The sequence below is a fragment of the Malurus melanocephalus genome, unplaced genomic scaffold, assembly GCF_030028575.1.
Source record: "Malurus melanocephalus ecotype Western Australia unplaced genomic scaffold, MMel_1.1 scaffold_265, whole genome shotgun sequence".
In the NCBI taxonomy this organism is placed as follows: domain Eukaryota; kingdom Metazoa; phylum Chordata; class Aves; order Passeriformes; family Maluridae; genus Malurus; species Malurus melanocephalus.
This window is the reverse complement of record NW_026623497.1, coordinates 517,650-544,606: the sequence shown is the minus strand read 5'-3', so window position 1 is coordinate 544,606 and position 26,957 is coordinate 517,650. Positions and strand designations below refer to the sequence as shown.

Here is a 26,957-nt window from a genome sequence, read left to right as displayed (position 1 = left end):
CTTTGTGTTTAGGCAGGCTTTTGTTTCTGGCTCAGAGTTGTTTAAAAAAAAAAAAAAAAATTGGGAGTGTGTCTCGGGGTGTCGAGGTTGATGTGTTTGGATTGATTGGTGAGGTTTGGCTCGAAYTGCTTGCTAGTGCTTTGTTCTTCTCACCACCCTCAGGTCAGTTGCACAACACACTCCTACGGTTTAAAAAGGAAAAAAAAAATGGGGAAAAGTAAAACAAACAGAAAAAAAAAGAAATGCTGAGTAATGCCAGAGGTTTCTCAAATGGCTGATGCAAACCTGGAGAATTTGCATCATCATTCAGCTGGAGTAACTTGCTATGACAAGGGCTTAAATACAAGTCCATGCGGAAGCTGAGCTCGTTTCCAATGATAGGGCAGTACCAGCTCGCAGRGTGAAAGCGCAGGTATTCCTGAGCTGGGCTTGGATTGCACCAAGGGCTCACAAACTCTTTACCTGTGCACAGGAGCAGCTGGAAAGATAAGAGAAGACAGAGCAAGAAATGAACTAGTTGGCAACATAGAGAGAGAAAAAATACAAAAAAAAACTCCCTTGAGTTTCTGCTGAAAACTTTTCTGCCTGTGCTTGCCAGCAGTGTGCTGGTGGCACTGTAGCATGTTTAGGAAAGCTGCTGTGCCCACGGTCTCTAATGGAAGTTACTTGCAGGGACAAGCTAATGGCAAGTTGTCTTTTATGGACAGTGGACAGCCAGCCCAGGAGGAAAAAGTTGTGCTGAAGAAGAAAGTGACGCTTTTGAGGGGGATATCCATCATAATTGGCACGATCATTGGAGCTGGCATCTTCATCTCTCCCAAAGGCATCCTGAAGAACACAGGCAGCGTGGGCATGTCCTTGACTGTCTGGACAGTGTGTGGTATCCTCTCACTTTTTGGTAAGTCGCTGAAAAGTTTCTAATTGGTCTAGAGGGGCRGCTGGTGGATTATCGTGATTATTTCTCTGATTTTACTATTGGATAGGAAGTCACAGTGCGGAGCTGGAGCACCAATGGGGCTACAGAAAATCCGTGCTGGGACGGGTCTTGTGGAAGGTGCAAAGATTTGCAGCCCCTGTCCCCCCACTCCTGGCACCAGCCGGTGAAAGTTAAAAGCAAAAATTATTTTTTATGGGTCCCTARAGGAACAAGAAAAGCAAATGTCCATTTTATTCCACAGAATGTGCTATATGCATATTTTTCTCCTGTCTGTAGGGCATTTTTACAGTTTGCTAGTGAGGCCCCCAGCAGCTGCATGGGCATGCTGCTTGAGCACTGATGGGCATGCTGAAATGTTTAGACAGCTCGGCTTAGTGCCTTGGAGGCTAGAGCTAGATCTGAAAGGAATAAGTCTTACTGTACGTCAGCTGTATCGGCATGAAGGGGAGCAAAACAATAATACTAATAACCCCTCTTCCCGGCTCTTTTCTTCCTTTCTCACTCATGGTGTTGCTTTGAAAGATTGGGCACAAAAMCACAAAAAACCAGTGTGATGGAAGCAAATTTGCCCTGGGAGTTCTATCKCTGGACCGCTTATCGTGGGAGTTTTTACTAATTCTTTGTGTTCTTGAAGAGTGTTAAATTCTGAAGAAGTCCGGTTAAGTTGTTCTGTACACAAAACCCTCATTCAGAGTGGAAAACCCCACCCTGGCCGCTGTGGGGACAGAGGGTTCATTGACCTATTTAATGAGTTAATCTCAAAGAATATTGGCTTTATTTGAAAGAGAAACTACTTGTTTACTGGCAGGAGGTGAAGAGAACAAACAGGGACTAACGTGTCTGCTTAATAGGCGGAACATGCAAATGCCACCTTGTGTAAATTGGCTCTGAGTTTAAAAGAAATACGGACTCTTTACAGGCTAAGCCCACCCAGGCTAAACAAACAGTCTGAGTAAGTTAGGACCCATTTGGGTCAATTTTTTAAGTGTACTGGTACAATGTGCAGCATAATCTCTTTTAGAAATGTGGATGTTCTGTCTGCAACCAAAATTCCCCTATCAAGAAAAACCCTAGATGCTATAAACCTCTGTCTGGTCCTTTGAGTTRCTCAACCCAGAATTTGCTTAGGGACTGCATTTATGGCTGTAACTTCACTATTAGTAATTTTCTGGAAGTGAAGTAAAATCCATGACCCCAAAACAACCGCAAAGAAACAAACAAAAAACCCCCACTACCTCCAAAAGTATCCAACAAACCCCTGTCTTTTATCAGACAGATTTTTAATGTCATTTTCCAGACCGCTAGATATGAAGAACTGTGTAATTTGGCATAGCAAAGGATAGTATCTTTTTCTCAGAATGGACTTGTTATAGTTAGTTTGTTTTTTGGTTATTTTTGCCCCTTTAATTTTTTTTTTTTTTTAAATTCCCTACTCAGTTATAGTTAAATCACATGCAAAGGTCACCTAAGGTCTTGCTGAGGATGAGTGTATAACACGGATTGAAACACAGTTTCATTTCATCCTGAACCTCAACAGAAGAGGCTGGCAAAAGAAAACCCAGAAACAGCTTTTTTTGATATRGCTGTAAGGATTCCTTCAGGTAAAMTGAAGAATAGTRGATAAAAGTTGCCAYATTTTTGCCAAGCCCGAAACAAAGCAAATGAACAAGGCTGAAATTTGTGATCAGATGGTGCAGCTTTAATGTGCGTGCACATGTGATATGGTTTTGAAAACTGTAGTTTTTACCTAAAATTGTTTATATAATCCCTCCTATCCCAAGGAATGTGATGAATATTCATGAATTTAACCCTTAATTCTGTACTGTATGTGTGTTGGGCATGCATGTTAAAAGGAGCAATCCCCCACACACTCCAGGTGCCGAATAAAGCAAATACTCTCTTCTCTGACTTTGTCTCTGAAGTGTCTCTKGGCCWGGTTTAGGCGATTCAGTGGCATAAAAACATGCAAAGAACACAGCTGAAATGAGTTCATGTACGCTGTTGATCTTAACTCTGTGTGATGCAGTGCTTACAAACTTTATTACYCTTTATTACTCACTTCTCAGAGTCYGCCTGTATTTATCGGATGTGGAACACTATTGATGTGGAGCTGGGAATCCCCAGCTTTGTAACTGATGGCTCCTGACCTTTCACTGCCTTCTTAGTATATGAAAATACCAGAGTTGACAAGCCAGGACTAAACAATCCCTTGAGTTTTGTATATGAGATGTTGGGAGTACAGTTGAAAATTCTTATTCTGCAGATTCTGCTTCCAAATTTTGGCCATTTGGTTGCTTTTGCCTGTGGCTGAGGAGATGTAATACATTTTGCAGACATTCAGACTTTGAGCCAGGCATCTCTAAGGCTGAAAGAAGCTGACTGGCCTTTGATAACAAGGAAATGTGTCAGAAATCTTTCATTTAGGTGTGCAGTCTGTCTGCCTGGGAAGTAGAGTGGCTTGTGTGACACCTTGTTTTGTTGTCCCTCTTCACAAAATGCAGAGGAGTAACAACACTTATTGCAAATAGCTTGTTCAAGGACTTTAAATACAACTAGATAAATTCACAGTTTGGTTAGCTGCATGTCTAGCTGAATGAATTAAAACTTAGGAAATTAATTGGAAAAAAAAATATATAAAATAGCTGTGATACTGTGGCAGCTTTGTTGTTTAGGCTATAAATGTTCTGAAAGGTGTTTCTGAATATCTCTCATCTTGCCATTGTTTAATTCTCACAGGTGCCCTCTGCTATGCTGAACTAGGAACATGCATTAAGAAATCTGGTGGTCATTACACCTATATCCTGGAGGCCTTTGGCCCCTTACCTGCTTTTGTGAGGGTCTGGGTTGAACTACTCATCATTCGGTAAGTGTATTGTGACTTCTCTCTGCCTTTTTTGATGGCAATGCACTTGTCAGCCATAAAGAAAAATCTTCTATATACATTGGGCAGAACTAATGAAATAACATTTTGTTCAATTAACTGTGTTCTTTAAGTATGGTTGCTTTAGAGGGTTTAAAAATGCTGTTTTGCTCATCAGCTTTGAAACATTTTAGAAGACACGTGTGCATCTATGGAGGGAATAAGAAAACTTCCTGCTGCAAAAACTCAATTACTTGCTTTAATTTTGCTGAGATTACTATTTCCATTAATGKCAGTAATAATGTTGTTAGCCTACCTAGATATGGTACAGTGAAAGAGGGAAGTCACCTTTACATTTTCTCAGTCTTGGCACTGTCTTCTGAAGGAGTTGCTATTGTCTGTGGATACAGGAATAACCCCTAATGAAGCTATTGCCCATTAGTTTTCTGAGTTAGGGGTACCATGTGTGCTTTATATGTCAGCTTGGGCCCTCATTTTTTGCTTTTGTGGGGTTTGAAGAACTTGACTCTTACAATCAGAAGCACTGACTGACCAAATAAAGAAACAATATGTCTTCACATACCTAAAATGTCCATTGTATTGCCTTGGTGTGCAAACCTGCTCATGCACAGCCTTTGACATTATATAGAAGRATTACAATATGAAGATGTTGAATCATATAAAATAAACTTTCATAATGTAAATGGATCATTGTATCAAACTCATGTGTGCCCTTTGAACTTTTTATTTTTATTTTTACTGTAACCTCAGTATTGCTGAAGTTGGAGATCTTGATACATGTAGAACAGGGCAAGTCACTTATATAAAATGTCTTTATGAATGCTTCATCCCTGCCTCGGGCAGGTTAGCACTTCTTTCCYCTCTCTTCTGCAATCAGCAGATTAGTCACCAAAGCACAAGCCTCATTTYGAATCACAACTATGTTTACATAACATTGACAAGTTCTAGCATAGTCTTTTGAATTTAAAAGTGCTGACGGTGCTGAGTCATTATGAATCTATAAATCCTTATGTTGTTTCCGGAGGAAATAACTTTGTATGTCAGATGGTCYCACAGAACTTCCCCACCCAAATGTAACCTTTGAATTAACTGCGTAATTCCCATCAAACACGATGAAAGGGCAGATGGCCCAACTGTGTGAACCTTTTGCCAAAAAGGAAAATCAGRCAGTGGAATGAGACCTGTGTTTTCATGGTGCTGTGAACAGCTCTAGCATTTTGTATCACAGAAAGGGAACAATATTTGAAATCCCCCTCTTAATCTACACCTTGTTAGTTAGAGGCACCTTATTAACCTAGGCACAAACACCGTCAAGAAACCACGCATCATAAATTCCTCTCCTGACAAAATAATTATTTTTTAACATATGACAGYGTCCCAGGAGTGTAGTGAAAATGCTCATAGTCATCATGATCTGCCCCACACCCAGAAGATAATCATCTTGCATGGGAGAGAACATCAGTGCATTCTTTAATCACCCAGTCCGAGAGGCAGCGAGGAAGGCATACATGTTGTAACTTGTGATTATCAGAGCAGCACTGCTGGAACTTTGTGTAGGGTTTTATATCTGACTACTGCATCAGGAAACTAATTAGCTGCTGCTATCAAAGAAGTTGAGACCTTCAGTGTTTATTTTTTTTTATTCAGCAGATGAAGTTGCACAGACACTTCTCAGCTAAACTGGCTTTTCTTCTGGAAAGTTGCAGGATTATCACACTTAYTGGCTGGTTGAGCAGTCACAACCAAACTAGACATTTCCTGCTCTCATATATCTCTGTAAAGCCACTGTTTGACAGAGGAGGACATAAACTCTGCCCATCTGCTGATTCTTTCTGTGTTACACTGTACTGCTTCTCACTCAGTGCAAGCGTGAACCTTTTTCTCTCCAAAATCCAGATTGCTTGTGTATTTTACATATATTCACATACGTTTAAAAAACCCTCAACAACTAYTTTTCAAACAAGTGAAGACAAGAGTGTGAGTGCATTATCCTTAGAGCTTCACTGTGCTGGTTGCTAAACRCGGGCTGGGTGACCGTGTGCTGCCAGGTGCCTGACTCACCTGTGGAATGTGCTGGGACACTGTCCTGCCCTGTCTTTTATCCTTGCCCTTCAGTGAAAGCTGGCCATGCACTTTTTTACCTGCTCCTSAACACACAGATGTTGAGGGCTGCCATCCTGCCTGTAGTATTGTAGTGGGAAAAAAACCCACCAAAAAACGGAGAATCATTAAGGTTGGAAAAGACCTCCAAYRTCACTAAGTCCAACCATTAACTCAGCACTTCTGAGTCCACCACTAAACTGTGTCCCTAAACACCCCATCTGTGTATTTTTTTAACATTGCTCCATTCTTTGAACTTCTACCTCCACTGGTTGACTGCACTGCCAGCAGCATCTTCCCCAAGATGTGGGAACGTGAGAGACAGAGCTGTTTATTAGAGGTGTAATTTAGGAGTTATGTTTTTAGAAACGCAGTGGTGTGGATAGCAGTGACTGCTCCTTTAAAAAGGCTTTTCCTTGAAGTGGGAGGGCAAAATTCAAGTTCTGGGGGAAGGAGCTGCCACTGGCGAAAAAAGTCTGGGACAGCTCCAAAGATATGATCTTTCATCTGATCTTGGGCATTCCAAAACTACTTYTGGCAGGCTGCAGTACTTAAAAATCCTAAGTCTGGAGATTTTCTGATATGAATTAGAAATATTGCACTGAGCTAAAGTCAGTAAATATCTATGGAAATCCAGACAAAATTTGTAAAACCATTTGCTGGCCAGTGAGGAACATCACCATGCAGGGAGATGCATGTGCAGCAGCCCTTGCTCATCCATGCAGAAACTTTCTGAGGGAGGCATTTCTATTCTGTATTGCTCTGCAGCTTGGTCCAACAGTGTGTGACTTCTGGGTTGAGTCATAACATGAAGAAAGTGGGTTTTGTTTCCAGGGTGCAACACCCTTGTGGAAAATTCTTTTACTGTTAGATGAACAACAGCTTCTCTGTAGAATTTTTACCCCATTCCATAGAATTTTTATCAAAATTCTGTGAAGAGAGGTATATTTTATTAAATGCTTCAGACTTCTTTCCCAAGAAATTTGCGTGGTCTCTTGTTCAACTCAGAAATCCTTTGAGAATCATGTGGCCTTTTGTCTTAGAGTGTGTGTGATAAAGTGCATATGCCATGAACTGTCCTAAGAAGGGTGAAAATATCCTCCCAAATGGAACATGAACTGTAATATGCAGTCACAAACTAATTTGCTGCTAGTGTGTGTCAGTKCTAAGGCTTCTGTCAAACAATTAGCTTCTCTCAAAGAGAAAGGCTGTATGAATATTAAGAGGATTTCAAATTTGTAAATGCAACAACTTTGTGGGGTGCTGGAGAACTTAACTCTTGCTATGAAAAACACTAACTGTCCAAATAAAGAAACATTATGTCTTTCTTCATATTCCTTTGTTTTATGGTAGGTGCTTTCTATACATCAGGGATTTTTGCTCTCCCAGTGCTAGGAAATTGTTAGTCAATAAAAGGAACAAATTCTGTTTGTATTTTAGAAAATCCCATTTCAGCTGTCTCAGAATTTAATAAAAGACCTGGATAGGTTTTGGTTACCTATTTCAGTAAACCAGAATTCTCTGCTTGAATGAAATTAATTTGCTTGTGTCTCTGAGGGCATGAGATATACCTGGCCACTAAAATTCACAGACTTTTGTTCAAGATTTTGCCCATGTAATCTAATTCTGTCTATGTTTGCTTCGAATGATTGAATGAAGATTTCTATTGATAATTTTCCTTTTTGATTATGATGGCTTTGCAACATGGAAGTTGTAAGAGCCACCCTGGTAAGGAATGTTGCTGTCAAGATCAGAACCACTGAGTAGTGCTACAATCAGAAACCATGGTACATGTTAGCAAAGCTACAAGCAACAAAATTAAGTTTCACAGTTCTGTGATAGTGAAGTCATAGCATGATCCTGTAAGAATAATATTGATGTACTATTGCAGATTGATTTTGTGGCTTTGTGTTTTTTTCACTGCAGCCCTGCTGCCACAGCAGTGATATCATTGGCATTTGGACGTTACATTTTGGAGCCTTTCTTTATGCAGTGTGAAATCCCAGAACTTGCGATTAAACTTATTACAGCTGTTGGCATCAGTAAGTATCCAATTTTAGGTTTCAGGGAAGGGTAAAGACTATATAAATGGAAAAAAAAATTGTACACTGGGCAGGTAATTGTTGGATGTGAATCATTAATGCAGTGCATCCAATGCCAGGGGTACCTGAGTGATCTTTTACCTGGGGGTGTGTGTGTTTGTCAACAAATGCAGGAGTAAAAACAACAGCAGACTTTATCAATGGCAGGGAAAATCTACTGCCAAAGCTGATCCTGCTGCCACTTGAATTAATGGCCAAACTCTTATTACTTTTTTAGAAGCAATTTCAGTCCCTCAGAGATGGTGAGGCAGTGCCAGAGATACGGAGGAATGATCACCTTGTAAGAGCTTTGCTCAGCCTTGCTTTTAGGAGGCAGTTGAATGCCAAGTATGATGGCATTGAAGAAATGTGGTTCTCTTGAGTGCAGATAGGCAGCACGAGTTCATGTTCCCCTGTCCCACACTTTCCACATTGGCAATAATCCTTATTGAGGCACTCTGTGGTTCAGGGAGCAGGAACCAAATTTTGGGAGCAGAGCACACAGCCTGGTGCATGGTTTTTCTGGCAATTTGTCCTACGCCTGCTAACTTTGCAGTTAGTGTAAAAGGGACCATTTAGGGTTACAGAAAGACAATATTTGCAGCAGAAAGAGGGACACTACCAGAGGCTACACACTGTACCTGGGCTGGTGTGGAAGGTKCATGAAATGGGAAGGCAGAAAAGGTGATGGAAATGGGGACTCAGGAGTTTGTAGCATTAGGGGATTGTTTCCAGGTCTGTCTGGTMGCTGGTGAGGCTACTCCTTGTGGGCACACATTGGAATTCAGCTGTATTGGGAGGGASGGCAGAGTGGACCTGAGTAATTAGTAACAGATTGTTCCTTTCAGTTTGCTCAGTGCACATATCAGGAACAAAAAGACTGGGGAAAGGAATTAAGACATACATAATGATCAAAGGCCCACGGGAGACCCCTTTCAGTTTTGCACAATAATAGGTTCAGATCACTTTTTCTTTCTTMAGGGAAAGGAGTTCAATTGACATTGAAATTTCCATTCTCCAGGTTGCTATGGCTTTTTGTATGTGCTCTCTTGATAAGATTTCTGYTGGGAGTGTTAAAAAATCAGTATGTGACTGCATTTCTTTCTAAGTTAATTATGCACAAACTATMGGTTTCATAGGAATAATTGAATTAAGAGCTTGAATTTTGAGGTCACTGACATTTTACAGCTACATCTGTCTAAAACRTTTCAGTGCAAGATAAGAGTGAAACAGATGTTCAGTTACACTAARGTCACTGAGACAGAAGGAATGTTAAGTGAGGACTCCATCAAAGCACTTTGTTAATTGCATGTGATTAAAACACAATGGGCGAGCAATTTGAAATATGTTTTTATTACTTTTAATTTTAGTMAAAATCTGTGTGATGAACCAGGGCTTGACCAAAATAATTGAACAAATAAGTAGCATTGCAGGGGAGGTGGAGTTAGGTTGAAATAATCACAGCCTGAAGAGAGGAGAGGTCACAGCAGATGCTCCTGTGGGTCTGCTCAGCACAGGTAGGATGAACTGGCATTTCAGTGAAAGAAGGAATTCTTGTAGAAAGCTTGTAGTGGTGAATGAGATGACACTGAGGAAAACAGACTGAGGCTTTATTCTTTGCAATATGCTCTACAGTGGCATTTTATTTGTAGTAGTTCTTAAAACTTCTGTTGCACTTAAACTCAGGGATCCCAGAATGTCTGACTGTTATCCTTGTAAGGTAAGAAGCAGCTGCTGTGGTGGTAATTGTTATGARTGTTTGGTATTGGGCATGTAGGCAGAGTGATAGGTAAGATTAAGGTGGTGAACTGAGCAGACACTTTGGAGCCCTGAAGATCTCATAATCCARTTTAATGGTGGAAAAGTAGTGCTTGCTTCCACTGCAAATTTTGAGTTAATCAGAAAGTGAAATGACATGCCTGGTCCCTTCTCCTTCCTTGCCTGATGAGAGAATGYTGTTTGTGTATCTGTCTTTACTGGACATGAAAAGGCAGTGGAAAGCACCACTGAACTCTGTACTTGGCTGAGATCTTTTTCTGTTGTTTTGCCTTGTAATTTCTCTCTTCTAGAGAGAAGAGGGAGAAAAGAGAGGGAGACATTTTGAAAAATGTTCAGGTGATCTTCTGATCCCAACACATTCACTGTTATCCAAACAGTTTCTTACAGATGTTTGGCTAAAATGGTCTTAAAATTAGCAGTTTTGAAAGCTTCACTAGTATTGTAGCCCAGTTTTTTCTATCCTTGTCACAATACAGTTTTTTTCTTTCCTTTTATTTTCTCCCTGCTGAAATCTCCATTGATGCATCTTAAGCCTATTATTAAAAGGTTGATTCAGATGTATGCAACCAGGATTACTTTGGGAGTATGACACATACTATTGCTCCTCCACTAGCTACCAAAATATATTTCTCCTAATGGGGCTACAGCCATTCTGATCCCCACCATTTCCATTCTATTCCTCTACAATGAAAAAGGAATAATGGTGCAGAGCAGATGTAGGTCAGATGAGAGTTAAAATGGAACTACTGGACAATGGTGACCTTTAAACAATTCCTTGGTCTTTCTTTATTATTTATAGGAAAAAAACATATGCTGAGCACAAAATCCCCCTCAAAATCACCTCTTCARAGCAATCTTAAACAATCTGCAAAGGCAAATTTTCAGTTCCACAATATGCTGCTTTCATTTTCAGTTGCCATTATTGTGGTTTTCCTTTTTTGAACAAAACCAACCAACAAAAATGTCCGATCATTTCAACATCTCAGTAGAGAGAAGGATGCTTATGTGGACTTCCTTTTCAGTTTTCTGAATTTCTGAAGTAAAACCTTCCTGTTCCTTTCAAACTTAGAAATCCCTTAAATTTGCTTGGTGTTTATTAAGCAAATCTGCACGAGGAGAAAAACCTAGGTGAAATATTGGATTATATATAATCTCAACTTGTCAGTCTGCCATAAACTTTTTCTCAACTCATTCAATTTGACTGTACCTGAAAGAAGAGCAGGTATCTCAAAGGTTTTTATTACACTATACATTTCATAGRCCCATAGGATCATAGAATGGTTTAGGTTGGAAAAGATGTTAGAGATCCACTAGATCAGATTGCTCAAAGCYYTGTCCAACCTGGCATTGAAGACTTCCAGAGAGAGGATATCTAATTACTAGAATTTTAATGAAAATAAGTGACCAGGTAGAGGAGAGAGAAGCTGAGTGTGCTCCAGCACAGGGAAGGGCAGCTGAAGAAAATGCAAGCAGGAGACCAGCCCTTCTAAGTGGTCAATTTGTTCCAGCAGGACAAAACAGCCCCAGGACACAAAGCAAAGGGATGTGATCCACCTGCATTCTGATGCTGAAGGTGGTCTTTTTAGGAGAAAGAGTTTAAAACTCATTTATCYCTTTAAGTCCAAATTGGTAGACTGCTCCATGTTTATTGTTTCTTGCCATGAAGAAAAATCCTATATCACCATGCCTTTCATTGCAAAAAGAGGCCTCATATTTATATATTGGTTTATTTGTATTTATTAATTCTTTTCCTAATGGTAAGCTTAAATATAATTGTAACAGGAAGGGATAAATTGCAAAGGTATCAAACTCTTCTATCAAAATGTAACCTGGATAGCAACTGAGCCTRTTCCAAACTTTTTTCACATGGCCTCTGTATCAGAAAGCAGATAAAATGGTTTCAGCCAGTAAAAAGAGTGAGACTGAAAACCAATTACCAACTCACATGAGTTTTTACACTAATTCATGTGTATTTGGGGCATTTTGCACTGCAATAATGTATAATTTTCTCATATTTAATTTTTATTTTGGGAAGTCTGCCAAACAACTCAAATACCCCACACTTTGGCTCTTAGAAGGTTAAATTGTGCTTGAAAACTGAGGTCAGCTCAGTACAGATCTATCAGTGCTTGCTGGCAAATGCTGCAGCCCCAAGCTTTATCAATGTCTATGTGAGTCTATAATTAGATGGTATTTTTCCCCCCTCATCATGACAGATGTTGCAGATTCCACCCTCTGCTGCTGACAATCTTCAGACAAGCAGTTTACATTAAAACATCTCTTGGCTTGCAGGGATTGCAAATATGCTCTGATAGGTCCTTTTGTGCTTCCTGTGACCTTTAATTGGCTCATTAGAGTCTGCAAATTGAGGGTATTTTTTTTTTTTGCATTTTTGAATATCTTGACCCTAAAAGTTAGGGGAGAGCAGTTTTCTTGGTCTGCTGAGGCAATGATTCTGAAAAGTAGGCTACGATGTAATTCTTGCTGCTGCTTGTCCCATTAGATTTTGTTATTCATCTACAGTTGTGTCTATGGGAAGAAAAGATTGTGAAAAACATGCTTGGTGTTTCCATTATGTTTGATTGTTCATGAACCCCATTTTATTCTMCCTCCACTAACTCCTGGTTAGGATTCATCYTGTTTTTAGTGWKWWGKTTARKKTAAKKTWMTKTWMKSYMMAYYCAKYCAGYSRRWSRAGWRRRARGRRRRASKWMCTKMMWGTARRTAAWYYMWYYYRKSWSRRRYASSYMWCWSAGGTATTGTTATTCATCCTCTGGAGTGAATTGTCACTTCATTGAGAATGCAGCCACAGTTAATGCCCCCTTTCAGTCAGAAAAGTTAGACTTTTTACTGCCAATTTTTCTGAGAAACTGCTGCTTCCCTCTGATCTTTGCTGTGATCTGGAATCCAAATATTTGCAGTTTCTCTAATATCTCCAATAAGCCCTATTCTAACGAGAGGTGTTGACTAATGGCCATAGTCCCAGAATATMATGTCCTTCCTGAATCCTTGCATAGTTGTCATCTTCTTTTCTTGCTTTTTAGCAGCTTTCATTATGACTCCACTTCCCCACTGCCTTTCATTGCCCAGTTTCTGACACGACAATAATATGGTGCTGGTACACGATAACAGCATAAGCCCCACATTTCTAGACATAGAACCATTAAGGCTAAATATTTTATTATAAAATACTGCTGCTATTATTAGTAGTATATAATAAGGAAGAATGTGATTCTATTCTATTCTATTCTATTCTATTCTATTCTATTCTATTCTATTCTATTCTATTCTATTCTATTCTATTCTATTCTATTCTATTCTATTCTNATTCTATTCTATTCTATTCTATTCTATTCTATTCTATTCTATTCTATTCTATTCTATTCTATTCTATTCTATTCTATTCTATTCTATTCTATTCTATATRAAACTGGTCTCAAATCTTCTAAGCACTTAAATCTCAGCCCTGCAACCTTAGTACAGTCCTCCAACCCTGCACTTACTCTTATGGAGGACCAGGAAAGGACATTTGTATGAAGAGCTTTTTACAGTGGCAAGCAGTGATAGGTGTCCTGGTTTCAGCCAGGTTAGAGTTAATTTCTTCCCAATAGCTATTATATGGCTGTGTTTTGAWTTTGGAATGAGAATAGTGTTGGGAGCATACTGATGTTTTGTTTTTTGCTAAGTTCTGTTTATCCAAAGTCAAGGACATTTTTTCACTGTCTCATGCTCTACCAGTGAGGAGGTTCACAAAAGAAACTGGGAGGGAACATAGTCGGGACATGGGGTGACCTGGACTGACCAAAGGGAYATTTCACATCACAGAACATCATGCCCAGTATATAAACTGGGAAGATTTACATGGAAGGACATTTGATCTGGGTTCAGGAATGAAGGGTCTGGCTCCCTTCAGTAGGTGGTGAGCAATTGTGTTGTGCATCACTTGCTTTTTTCCTTTTATTATCATTATTATTATTATTATCATTTACCATTGTTACTGTATTTTACTTTATTTTCAGTTATTAAACTGTTCTTACAGCAACCTACAAGTTTTACTTTGATTCTCCTCCTCGTTCCAGCAGTGGGTGGGAGGACAGAGGGTCACTCCAGCGAGCAGCTGCTGGGTTCAACATCCGTTTGGGCTTAAACCATGACAATAGGACAAGGGGAAAGGGCTTCAAACTGGAAAAAGCTGGTTTAGATTAGATATACAGAAGAGATTTTTATAATGTGGGTGGTAAAACACTGGCACAGTTTGTCTGGTAAAGTTGTGGCTGACCCATCYCTGGAAGTGTTCAAGGCCAGTGCCGTTCTCATATGTGCATCAGGAAGGTGAAACCAACACATTAGAAAGCCTGGAGGAGCTCGCTCTGCTCTTGTTACCTTCTCTGACTTGGATAAGGTGACAGACTCATTGCTGCAGTCAACATGACCTCTGAGTAAGTTGGATATCAAATTGAAGATACTCTTACACAAAAAAAATTCCTCCTTGAAGTTTTATTTTGCCCTGGTCCATACCTGGGCTTCACCTTCTGCAGAAGAAAAGTATGATATCCTAAAAAAGTATGAGTCTTCTGGGAGAATTAAAACAAGCCTGTGCTTGACTATGGCACTGGATTTTTTTWAAACTGAAACACTTTTGGTCAGAAGAATATTTTAAATATATTTTGCTTAAACAACAGTTAGTCTTGCTGGTAGTCAACCCCCAAAAATAAGGGGAGACTCAAACAGCACAAATATTCATCAGCAACCTAAAGGGAGCTTTTAAAATTTAAATGAGTTAAGATACATCACTGTAATAGTAGAACAATAGAATAATCAGAGCCCTGGATTTTTATGTTGCCTGCCAAATATAGGTATACAAGGAAGTAAAAAAGAAAAAAAAAATGTTTGGGTCTCAAGTGAAACTTTAGAAAAGTCCGAGTGATTTCTTCATAACTTAGAAGAGAATACTTCAGCTCTTAAATAAGGTGAGATACAAAACTGAGTAAAGATTTAGATCTTTTCAGATCTTTTTTTTGGTGAAAAAAGATTGTGCTGGGAGATGTTGTGAGTTTGACTTGCAAATTGCTCATTTGAGAGTGGGACTGCATTTTCTCAAATAAAAATTATAGAAAAATACTCTTTTCTCTTGGAATTTTTATTTCATCAAAAATATATTAAAAATACATTTATTTGGAATTTCCTCAATTTTCCTTTAAACTCAAACTACTTTCAGTTGAARTGAAAAAGCATTTTAATATTTTTTAACCTTGCTGGTGAACAGAAACTGTATTAAAGACTTGAATGATTCAGTGGTGTTTGCTTCCAGAAATCCTGTGCCATGCCAGATTTATGCAAGCCCCTGCAAATTAGCAAATTGTGCTTTTTTGTGTCCYGAGATGTGTTATGTGGCTGATGATTTACACCAACTGCTGTTCTTGAGAGAGCTTGAATTATGGGAGGATTGAGATGAGGAGCTACTCCATCAGCTCCATATGATGGCAAGAAAGAGAGGAACATGCTTGACCATGTTTCCCTGAAGCAGCAGAAGTAAGAATTTTAATCTAGTGAAATGGCTCCCATTTTCCATTCTTTAGGGAAATTTTGATATTTTTTTAATATCTAAACTTCTTTATTGATTCTGTTTAAGTAAACTAGAGTAACTGGCACTCAAATGACAAGACCCACCCTCCTGCTGTCAGTCAGTGCTGAAGGAAATGCCAGAAGATGCTGCCCGTGACCCAAAAGCAAGTGCCAGCTGACCAGGCAGAATGTAAAAACCCTCCTCACTGATCTCTCCACATGCTGGTGAAGTGCAGACCTGGGCTTTGTTTCCAAGAAGTAAAAGGTCTCTGTTACTTCACTGATTCCCAGCAAGGATGGACACAGTCCTTGCACTCTGGTCCTCTTGCATCTATGGTGGTGCAGCAAAAAGGGGGGAGAAAGTGGAAAAGAGGACCAGAGGTAAAGCAATGATAAATTCATGTGGGGCCAAAATGAGGGTGAGAAAGTTTAATATCGTTATTAATTGTTGCTTTGTAAGAAATGCAAATCTCTACTCAAACCAGCACAGACAAAGAAATCTGGAGTGACAAGGGTTGGGCAATTAATTTCTTTAATTCAAAGCAGGGTCCTGCCAGCCCATTGCCTACCAGCAGCTGACAATTCTGGGTCAATGAAGCTGTAATTTGGTGTGRAGGATGCCAGACAGAGAAAGGACAGACGGGTAGTCAGTGTAGTAGGTGAGGCAAATGATCTCAGCTCAAGCCTTTGGTGTGGTGCCTTGAAGGGAATGGGGAGAAGTGGGAGGACAACAGCTGGAGAASRTTWTCTGGGTGTATTTCCTTTAATGCAYCAAGATCTGTTGTTTGTGTGACCTCTCTGCTGGCAAAGAATTTTGTGACAATTATTTCTTTCTGACTTTTTCCCCTCTCAGCGCTGGTGATGGTCCTGAATAGCACAAGTGTCAGCTGGAGTGCCCGCATTCAGATGTTCCTTACCTTTTGTAAGCTTGTAGCAATTCTGATAATTATAGTCCCTGGAGTTATCCAGCTGATTAAAGGTATGACATGCAAACTAAATGCTTTTAAAGAGCTTTAATCATTACCCTCTGCAGTCTTTCCCCACATGCCTCTACCATATAATGCTTATAGCAGCAAAATCTCTTAATTAGCCTGTGCTTGCTTAACTGAGGCTCTGYACTGTCATGTGATTGATTAGAAGTGGAACTACACTGGAATGAACTGATATTTCCTTCAGCATGCCAATGAGACTATTCCAATCAGACTTGCTTTTCAAAGGAGCAAACAGACTGCTCTTCTCTGTAATTTATCTTTGGCCTGAACTTTGTGAAGGATGGGATTTAAAGACAGATGGGCGTACACGTCCCCAGAGCACATCCCTGGTCTAGGCAGGATGTCTGCTCTAACTGTGTTAATCCCTAGTCATGGTTCATGTGTGTGGTGGTAGAGGGGGCTCACARTTCACAGAATCACAAAACCATATGATGGTTTGGGTTGGAAGGGATCTTAAAGATCATCTAGTTCCAGCCCTCTGACATGGGCAGAGATATCTTCCACTGGACCACGTTTCTCAAAACCCCATCAAAGCCTTGAAAACTCAGAGCATCTGCAGCTTCTCTGGACAATGTGTTCCAGTGCCCCATCATTGTCACAGGGAAGAATTTTTCCTAATAAGTCATCTAAATATACCCTCTGTCAGTTTATGGCCATTCCCTCTTGTCCTGTCWCTACATGCTCTTGTAAAGGCCCTCTTTTTACTGACAGAAATGACCTGTAGAGACTTTTCCACTGTTAGATGCTTGACAAGCCCCAGCTCAAACTCCTCACAACTACACAGAGCACAAGCAGCCACTCAGTGCAGAAGGAAAAAGTAAAGAGAGAGCTCTTGAGYGAATTGGTGGCAGATTTTATCTAACAAAAACTGTCACAGCTCTTTTCTGTACACAAACCTTCTCAGCCAAGTAAACAGCACAGTGTTAGTTTGTGCAGTGAGCTCAGTTTCTCAGGAGCAGTGGCTCTCTGTGGTTAATATAGATTCTGAAATGAAAGTTCTCCTGTGTTACACTCTGCTGATTCACTATTTTTGTTTTCTTGTTTTTCACTYTCTTTCTGGCACTTGCAAAGCCATTTCCCGTTGCACATGACACATGAAATGTGAAACATGAAAGTTTCTCTCTGTTGTCATCCACACCACTTTTCCTAGACCTTTGTAACAGGTCAGCTCCCGATTTGGTTGGGGGTTGTTGCCCTAAAGTATCTTACCAAATATCCCTCATTTCTCACTGGGAATTTCCTCTGACCACAGTTTCTCCCTTAACAAAAAAGCCTCTGCTTCAATGGGAATTTTGACTGAATTTTGACTTTTGTTACTGAGGGCTCAGTAACAACAGAGCAAAGGGTAGAGGATTAGACTCATTGCTAATTTAACTCTGAATGAGTTCTGTTTCTTCCTGCTCAYTGTCTGTGGAGGATCATTGCTTCTCAGGAAATTTGGGATATTGTGGGGACATCTTACAAACCATAAAGTGCTTTGTCAATGAATAAGAGTGTAACAAAAGTCTTGCATATTTGCATGTATAGATAAATAGATAATTGTTACTTAGTGTAATATTAATACAGTATTGACTATCATGGTAGGGAGTTACTGAACTGATTTTTCCATGGTAGAAATTTTAAGATTGTGGGCTTATGTATCTTACAAATCTTGCTTCTGAATGAAACACCAGCAAAGTTCCTTCTGATTCAAACCTTGAACAAGTGAAATGTTCCACATCAAAAATTACCAAGCTCATTCTGCTCTTTCATGTTAATGTAAGTCACTGCTGGAAATGACAGAGCAGTGAGTGTCATCAAGCTCAGAATGCTTTGAAACAAACTAATAGGTCAAATTCCCCTATTCYATGAGCACAGATGCCACAAAGCCTTTTACAATTTCTGGCAGATTATGGCTGCAAGGGTTGGGTCAGAATTCAAGGTCAAGGGCAGAACTTGATGTCAGTGAGCTGGTGGGCGATTAAATGTTTCATGATGTGTTATATTTATTTGTTTTAAAGTAGTTATGACCAAAGAGCTTATTTTTCAACATTCTTTTTGTTGATGTTGCAGGAGAAACACAGCACTTTAAAAATGCCTTTGCAGGGAATGATGCCAGTGTTATGGGATTACCACTTGCTTTCTATTCAGGAATGTATGCCTATTCAGGCTGGTAAGTGAATGAAACTTCTACATATTTGTCCTGAAAGCGAACACTAATATGCTTTATCAAAGACATTTATTTATATGARGCAACATCTTTTGCCAAGCTACATTATACAGCTAGGGTAGTTTTCATCACTGTTCCATGTGTTCAGTGGTTTTTGTGCAAGCAGCTGTTCACAGGAAAGATTTTTCTTTTTCAGCATACAATAGATAAACATTGGCACCGACCACCAAAAAAATCAGACCACAAAAAAGAAATATTCTTCATTTTTCATTAAATATTTTAATAAAAGCATAAAAGGAGTAATGAAGCTTTAAATTTTTTGAGAAGTCAGTATTATATAAAAAAAATCAATAATTCTGTTACAAAGTTGTGTGCCCCTTAACCTTGCTTTATAAAAGCAGTGTTTGAGAAGTAAGAAACAAACTATGATGAGAACAGTATGGACCACTAAACAATAAAAAGATCTCTAGATTCCTATACTTCTTGCTCTGAGAGATTTGGACCATACTTAACAAGAAGTGCAACTGGCTTCTGCAGAAGTCAAGTGCAATTGACTGTGAGCAAAGGTGTGAGAATCTGCCTTCAGGTATCCTGCTCAGAACTTTCAAGCTATTTCTCTCTTTCCCCACCAAAGTACACAGCAGCTGTTTAGAAAGGTGCTGCTGCCTCTTGAATCTGCCTTTACAATTTATTCATGCTTGCAAGGGCTACACATTGTGCAGTTCGAAAGGGCTTTTGCAGAAGTATCGTGGGGGGAAGAAAGCAGACTACAATACACAGAGTGGGCTTGTTTTGAGATAGCTTTGTCTGCAGGTCTTCCCTTGGCTTCCCATAGCTTTTCAGGCTTTACAGCCAAGTTATTTACCTCACACAAAAGGCAAGGCCTGCAAGATAAGGGATTTATTTATTTAATTTGGAGGAACAGTGGGTCAAGCATTGGAGTTCTGTGCCTGTCTGTAACTCCCTGGTTGCAGGAGCATTATAAATCTGCACACTGAAGTATGAAGAGAACTTTATATATTAAATGGCAGTGGGGAAGGAAACCCAAGAGAGTCCAAAGCCTTTATCTGGGATAGATATGTAAGAAAAGTGCCTGGCATTTTGAAGCCTCAAAGAAATGGAGGACAATGATTATGTGGACAATCTCTACTTTCTTCCCTCTCCCATAACTGCCTCTATCTCTCGTATCCATACATATGATGATTTCTCACTTTTTAAATATTAACCTATTTGTAAGTTTTTGCATGAAAACAATATTAAAATCTCTTTAATATTATTCAGAGTTTCTTTCCTGCAAAATGCTTCATAAAAAATACTGTTATTCTGTTCCTTCTTTACCATTTTTCAGATAATGGTTCAAATCCTTACAATAAAAGTTATCTGAGCTTTCTTCTCCTTTACACCTTCTGACTTTTATTTCAAGGTCCTTATTTGCCACTTATAAAAGAAATTAGCAGGGAAAATACCTAATTTGGCTAGTGGTTCTTGCCAGCTGTCTGTCTTTGTCACCAGCTCAAATTGATTTCCTCAGAGCATGGAGGAGCAGACCATTAATTGGAGTGTCAATATCCTTGCACTCTCAGTTTCATGGGGCTAAATCAATATAATTAGCTGAATATGAAGGTGTGTTGCAAGTGTTGGTGATGTGTCCTAGGATGCAGGCAGAATTTTATGCATAGCTTACAAGAATATGAATTTTTAATGATGCATCTTTGAAGAAGAAAAGAAAGGCAGTAACTCTTCTGTGTGTGGGTTCATCCTGCCAAGAGCAAGTGTGGACTACTGGGTGTGTAAAATGCTGAGTGAAAAGGACAAGTGGAGAAAACAATGCAAGGAAACATGTCTTTGAATCAATAAAAGGATGATGCTMRGCTATCRTAGAATGGTTTGGGTTGAAARGGGCCATGAAGATAATTTCATTCCAACCCMYCTGCCRTGGGCAGGGATACATYCYGCTAGACCAGGTTGCAACCTGGCCTTGAACTCTTCCAGGGATGGGGCATCCACAGCTTCCTTGGGCAACCAGTTCCAGTGCCTCACCACCCTCACTATAAAGACTTTCTTCCATATTTCTAARTTAAATCTTCCTCTGTGCTCTCTACAYTAGAGAGTTTAAAAATAAGTACTGRGGTTTTTGCATAAGGTAAAAAAGAATTTTTGGCTCCGTCACAAAATCACCATTTTTAAAAACCATGAACCAGCATTAACTTGTTCTGCTAACCCAGTTCTGCTCCAAGATATGTGATGGTGCAAAGCTCCCAGACTTTGTGACAGATCAGTCACCATTTGTTCATTCACTGTAGCACTGCTGGCTCAGGTGCCATTTGTCTTTTGCACAGGAGCAGAAGGCCAGCATGGCTGCTGTAYTGAGTGCTAATGTTTAATTAGCCAAGATTTTGGGCCTGTCTCTGAGCCAGGAACAACCAGGCACAGACCTGGATTAACACTATGCTAAAAAATGCAGAACAGAGTGACCTCGAGGCTTAGGGTTGCTTTGTATGCAGGGCARTGCCTGGTGAGCATTTCCTATGAATTCCCATGTAGAGCTGTCTCTTGAATGCTCTCAGAATATGATCAGAGGTTGTACAAGAGCATGCAGGGCTAGCAGCCTGGGTTTGAGATTCTGTACAACAAACTAGTGTGAAAATTCTTGGTTTAGGAGTGTTTTTTTTTTAAGTCTTTATTTATTTGTATTGTTAAGAAGCCTTTGTTGAGTACTCTGATGAGGCTTTTTGCCAATATGACCTAAAACTGTAAAAGGCAACAACCATAAATGGAATAGAAAGCTTGAAGGGTGCATGTGTGTGTGTATATATGGAATTATGGTAAACCATAATATGGCTGGTATGTCAGGGGAAAGAATAATTAATTACACACTTTACATAGTTACTGTTACTGTGACTTTACAAAGTTATTGTCTTTTTCTGCTTTGCTGTCTTTTTGGAGAATTCCCTTCCTTAGTGTGGAGATGAGGGAAGGTTAAATCTCACTCTCTCCTTAATGCAAGCATCTGTCTGCAAAGTCTACTGTAATTAAAGCACTGCATTAACWAAAAACATCTTCTTGATTCTTAATAAAARAAATACAGARTAAAAATATAAGAACATAAGAAKAAAATTTATAATACCTTTTATAACTATTTTCTAGGTTTTACCTCAATTTTGTTACCGAAGAAGTGGAAAATCCTGAAAAGTATGTACTTAATGTTTTGCTTGACTTTTGAAAAATGGTTGTGAAATTTAAAATGCTGCAGAAGTAGTGATCTTCAGAAGTTCTGTGTGCTGGTCAAGCTGCTTGCCTTCCAGCAGAACTGGTATCTATTTGAATTCCAACTGCTTGAAGATTTCTTATTTTTGATCTGTTGTGACCTTGTTATGTATTCTGTTTTTATGTGCACAGAAAGCAAAAAACTAAGTAGATTTCCAGGGCACCAGTTCTTCCTTCCAGGATATGGGTAACTATCAGTGGTTCCTTTCAGTGGAAGTTACTGRTATGCTGTCAGGGAAATCTTGCCCAAGAAACTTATCTGCTGCAGTATTTGTCAGTTTTGCTGTGTTTAAATATTAATTGAATACTTCATTTTAGTTGGTTTAGATGTCTCAGAGATTCAGGATCTTGAACACACATCAGCATTCGATCCAATTAAACGGGACAGGGGATTTGGGTCGGAGATTATTTCAAATCAGGGATGAGTACTCTCAAAACACCTGCCTGTACAACATGGAAAGAAAAGTTTTCTTTTTCTGGAGAGTTTGATTTGTCCCATCTATTTTGGTAGGTATGTTTTGGTACAAGGGCCAGCAATAAAAAATTATTAACATTTTCCAAAAATTAGAGAAAATATGCCTTTTCAAACCAATTTGTTTTTTTTTTTTTTGAGGAAATGAAACTATTTACTTGATAAAAAATTAATGGCTAAATATAATTTTCTTATATAGCTGACTGTTTTAAAAGAACCCCCARCAGTGTACACTCAGATAATATAAATCTGAGCATGTAGAGAAACAAAACCCTAAGCCATTGTTTGGGAGCATGCAGAAGGTTTTTTATTGGTTTCTTCAAAGTCTGAACCAAACCTGGTGCTCTTTCAGAGCGCTGAAAATCATTATAAGGAAATGGCTGATAAAACATGAGGCTGCCAGAAAGACTAGTAAATTTTCATTTTTTCAGTGACTTTGAGGTGTGTTGTGTGTTAGTGGGCTCTTTCATGTGATSKGGATATGTAGACTGAGAATGGTGTWACTGAAAGCTGAAACCAGACAAACACAGGCAGMAAATACAGCATTAATATTCATGAGTAATCCTTATCACAGATACCTGTGTACAAATGGGTTTTTCACTGATAGTCTTCAGTTCTGATAAAAACAYCATTTTGGGAGCTGTGCTTTAGTAAAACATGACTCTGATGTATTTAAAACATTAGATGTGTTWCTTGGGGACATGGTTTAGKGGTGTACTTGGCAGKGCTGGTTTAATGGCTGGACTCRRTGGTCTTAAAGGTCTTTTCAAGCCTAAAGGCTTCTGTCTTTTTGAGTCATTTGTGTCAGTGGAGAGCAGCTGGCTAAAGATTTATATGCTGGGGACACACATGAACTGAAGCTGGATGATCTAGGGTTTAACTACCAAGAATCTGTGCTTTTTATAAAATCATGAGAGGCAGGCATTAAAACCAAGAGACACCCTTCTTTTACTTTTGAAAAATTTGGTGACAGACTGACTTTAAATGTGAAACTAAATGAAACACTGAAAGAATGCTGGTCCAGAACATCTACTGCTTCAGGAAATTTTGGGGAGACAGCTTAGGAGCCAGAGTCTGGGTGGTGTGATCCAATTCCTTTGTTAGAAGCAATKTAATTTGTAAATTATCATGTGGTTACCATCAATACTGTATGATGTTTTTAAACACACAGATGTCTGAACCCACTGGGACTTTTCATGCRCTTCTCTAATTCTGCATTTCTTTTAACTGGAATTTTTGGTAATTTTCATTATAACTATTTTGAAATATCTTGAGGGTTTTTTTTGTGATTTGAGTCAGAGAGTGCCTATTTTTGAACATTTTTGTCTCTGCTGCATAGGACAGAAAAGCATAGTTCCTCTTTATTTTTTTTAATCAAGTGCCCCTTGCAACATGATGTATCTCAGCTAGGAGAAGTGATGCTGGTTCAATGCTGATGGTTTTTTTCCATTGYACCTGGGATGTGAGAGAAGAAGACTGTCTTTTCCTATCTCAGGAGAGCTTCTCTGTTCTCCAGGTTATCTTTGGAGAACTGCTGAAGTTATTTTTGCTAGTGAGGATGTAATACTGGAGGGCAAACAACATAATCTGGCTGGTTTAGTGTATTCCAGGATGGCTCTGGAAAAAACCTGTCTCAATATTATGTGTGCAGTGTTATCACAAGGCTGTTAAAGCTTCCCTTCATCACTCTTCTGCTTGAGACTGCACTTTGAGAGGATGAGAAGGTGCTCAGTGTTTACAATCTCCATTCAAAGGTATAATATAGAATAGAGGAGAGCAGATTTTAAAAATTGCTAAATAAGTGGCAGGTAATGGTGAGGCAAATGGATTTCTGTCTGTGTGGACAAAGACCTCTGCACCACCTGTAAATGGGGATTCTGGACTCCTTTGAGCTGAAACAATTGAGCTGGAACATATTTTTTATCTGGTTGTCACCTGTAAATGACTGTGTTGGAAAGATGTCCTTCTGAACCAAGGCCTGCTCCACCATAGTTCCTGAAGCTACAGGGCAATGGAATAGTGTGGATTATTTGCAGTGACAACTGCCTCAGCTCCCACCARATCCAGTGCAAATGTTAAATGAGCCACTAATGTTGTAGACATTTATTAGGATTAACTGCTTAAAATGCTGTCTTTCCTGTCATTCTCACTGTGTGCCTTATGTTAAAGGTTACACTGAGCAACCTGGTCTAGTGGAAGGGGTCCCTGCCCATGGGCTGATGACTTAAAGCTAAGACTTAAAGTTAGACAACTAAAAATCTGTCCCAATCCAAACCATTCTGTGATTCTACTCTATTGTACCTATATGTTGATATAATACAGCTGCTTTTAAAAAAGAAGAGCAAAGTACGGGCTTGAACCACTTGGACCTGTATCAGCTGCAGGTGTGCAATTTGTAATGTTTGTCAATGGTTAGGGATGCAAATTACTTACAGCAAAAGAGGTCAACAAGAGGTGAGAGGTGAGCTCTTCTGCCCTGCACCTGCCAAAGTAAATATTTTCCTGAGAATTAGTCACAGTTGTGCATTTCCAGATGTGTGACAGCTTTGGAAGTAACTGGGGTGAGTGATCAGCTCCATCCCTGTGTGAAACAGCCTGCTGCAAACCCACAGTGAATGCACCAAAGGGACGTGCCAGGTTTACAGCAGAGGGAGTGCAGGAATGCTCTAGCASAGAGTGGGGATGGGGCTTTGAGCAATGTAGTGTAGTGGAAGTGTTCCTACCCATGGMAACMGGATTGGAGCAAGATSATTTTTRAGGTCYCTTCCAACCCAAACCATTCTGTGGAGGTGGGCCCTAGAATATATCCTGAAATGCATAGAAAGGCAGAAACATCTGCTATTGGACATTAAGTTTACCAGATAGGGATTGCATTTCTGTCTGTGGTGTGTGGCATCAGGAAAACCTTCTGGAGTATGGTTTGTGTCGTTGGGAATGCAGGAGAGGGGCAGGGAAAGGGAGATGCTTGTGCCCCTTGCCCAGCCCCTTTGATGCTCCAAGCAGCTGTTTGTACAGGCAGGAAGGGCTTTGGAGGCTGTGGGAATTTTTGGAGGTTGAGCAGCCTGCCCAGGCACAATAAATTGCAGAATTAGGTCTATAAATAGGATAAATACYCTGGGCCTGAAGCACTGGGATGCCAAGGCAATATGAAATCCTAGGCAGAGAGAGCAGAAACAGMGACAGAGTGGGAATGAGCCAAGCAGGGAACAAGTACACTTAACATTATAGAAAGGAGAATAGGCTTAAACAAAAATCTCAAGTGAATAATATTTTATGAAAAGAGTTTTGGAAGCAGTGTTGAATTCTCACTTTGGAAATGCTACCGTTCCTTCTTTAGTGTAAAGACATTATAACCCTAATTATCATAAGATGTAAAAGTAGCTGTTTCTGTCTCTTGCTAAACCCCCTTTTGATGCCTCATTTTTTAAGCCTGAACTCATTTCTTTATTCCTCTTTTTTCAAGTGCTTCTCTCATGCTATTAGTAGGTCTGAAGAAACATGAAGTTAATGTTTATCTTACCAGGAGCTGTAGTTGCAGTGTTCACTGCTTTAATGTACAATTTTTTACAAGAACCTGAAATAATTTCGTTATCAAGAATATGAGGAATAACATTAAAGTACAACAACAAATTTCCTTTTAAAAAAATATGCTTTGCATACCTGTGTTGGGTCAATAGCAATTGTTTGAAATAAAATATCTAAATAATTCTTGAAGCAGAACTTCTCCAAAACAAATCTGTGCAGCCATGTCACGTGCAGCTTTTATCTTTTTGATTTTCTTACACTATAAGGATCAGCCTCAAATTAAGGTCTTATTGTACTGCATTGTCTAAATAATGGGTGGATTAAAAAACAAGSTGGTTTCTGAGAGAATTTGTCACCCMAARATGGAYAGGAGCCATRTTGTCTGGAGCAGCAAATTTAGAGRASTAGAAATYGTGCATRTTGAACTTTCAGACTCATTTCTTGTACACAATCTTTGATCTCATCTGTATTCTCGAGCACCCACTATGTACTCTCAAGAAACAGGTTGAGTTTTTTCAATCAGCTCATGCCCAAAGGATGCTTCCCTTTTCCCTTCCCAGGCTGAGCAGAGTCTGGGATCAGTGCTATAGCTCACCAAGAATTTTGGTGGCCTCCAGATGAGAAAATAATAGAGAAATGTTTTCATATYACAGCAATGTCTTTAGAGTTTTGCCAAAGTCAAGGCCAGATTGTGTCAGATGCTGGCCAAAGAGAATCCCACTTTAACAAAATTGTGCTTCATCCTCACTATGAGTAGATGATTGGCTGGAATGCTGCAAGTTATGAAGATTAGGCTCATGTTGGAAGAGAGAGAAAATATTATTTTACTTTAAGGGGGAGGGAAACAGACTCAAATTCCTTCCTGATTACAAGGCAGGCTGGACCACGTGGGCCACTAGAGAGAGGTGTTAATTTACAGCCCTTGTTTTACTCAATCATTTTATTTCTTTGGCAGTGTAGGTTTTTGTTGGTGTTGTTGAATTTAGGAAATATTTTTCATTTAGTGGACAAAAATGATGGTTTCAAAGGATGTGGATTCTGAAAGCATTTTGGAGCATAGATTACTTTTCATTTGCAGTGCTATTTGGCATACTCCTTTCTTTTTCATTCTCTTTCTTTTTCCCAGTCCTTTCCCCCCACCCTTATTGAACAATTTCATTTGCAAATATTCCATTTCTCTTTGCAAAATAACTTTGGTCCAGCCCAGGC

General features: G+C 39.4%; 1 protein-coding gene across 2 annotated transcripts in view; it reads left to right on the top strand.

Moving 5' to 3' along the window:
* The first annotated feature begins 205 nt into the window (after positions 1–205).
* Positions 206–26,957, top strand: part of SLC7A11 (solute carrier family 7 member 11) — a 52,790-nt gene continuing 26,038 nt past the window's right edge. The window contains exons 1-6 of one of the 2 annotated variants that reach the window (XM_057375943.1): positions 207–898; positions 3,674–3,800; positions 7,845–7,960; positions 16,197–16,322; positions 18,388–18,487; positions 21,632–21,676. In XM_057375943.1, the coding sequence (XP_057231926.1) occupies positions 622–898; positions 3,674–3,800; positions 7,845–7,960; positions 16,197–16,322; positions 18,388–18,487; positions 21,632–21,676 (791 nt within the window). In that variant the 5' untranslated portion in view covers positions 207–621. Of the gene's footprint in view, positions 899–3,673; positions 3,801–7,844; positions 7,961–16,196; positions 16,323–18,387; positions 18,488–21,631; positions 21,677–26,957 lie in introns of both variants that reach the window. The other variant, XM_057375944.1, reaches the window with a different exon arrangement.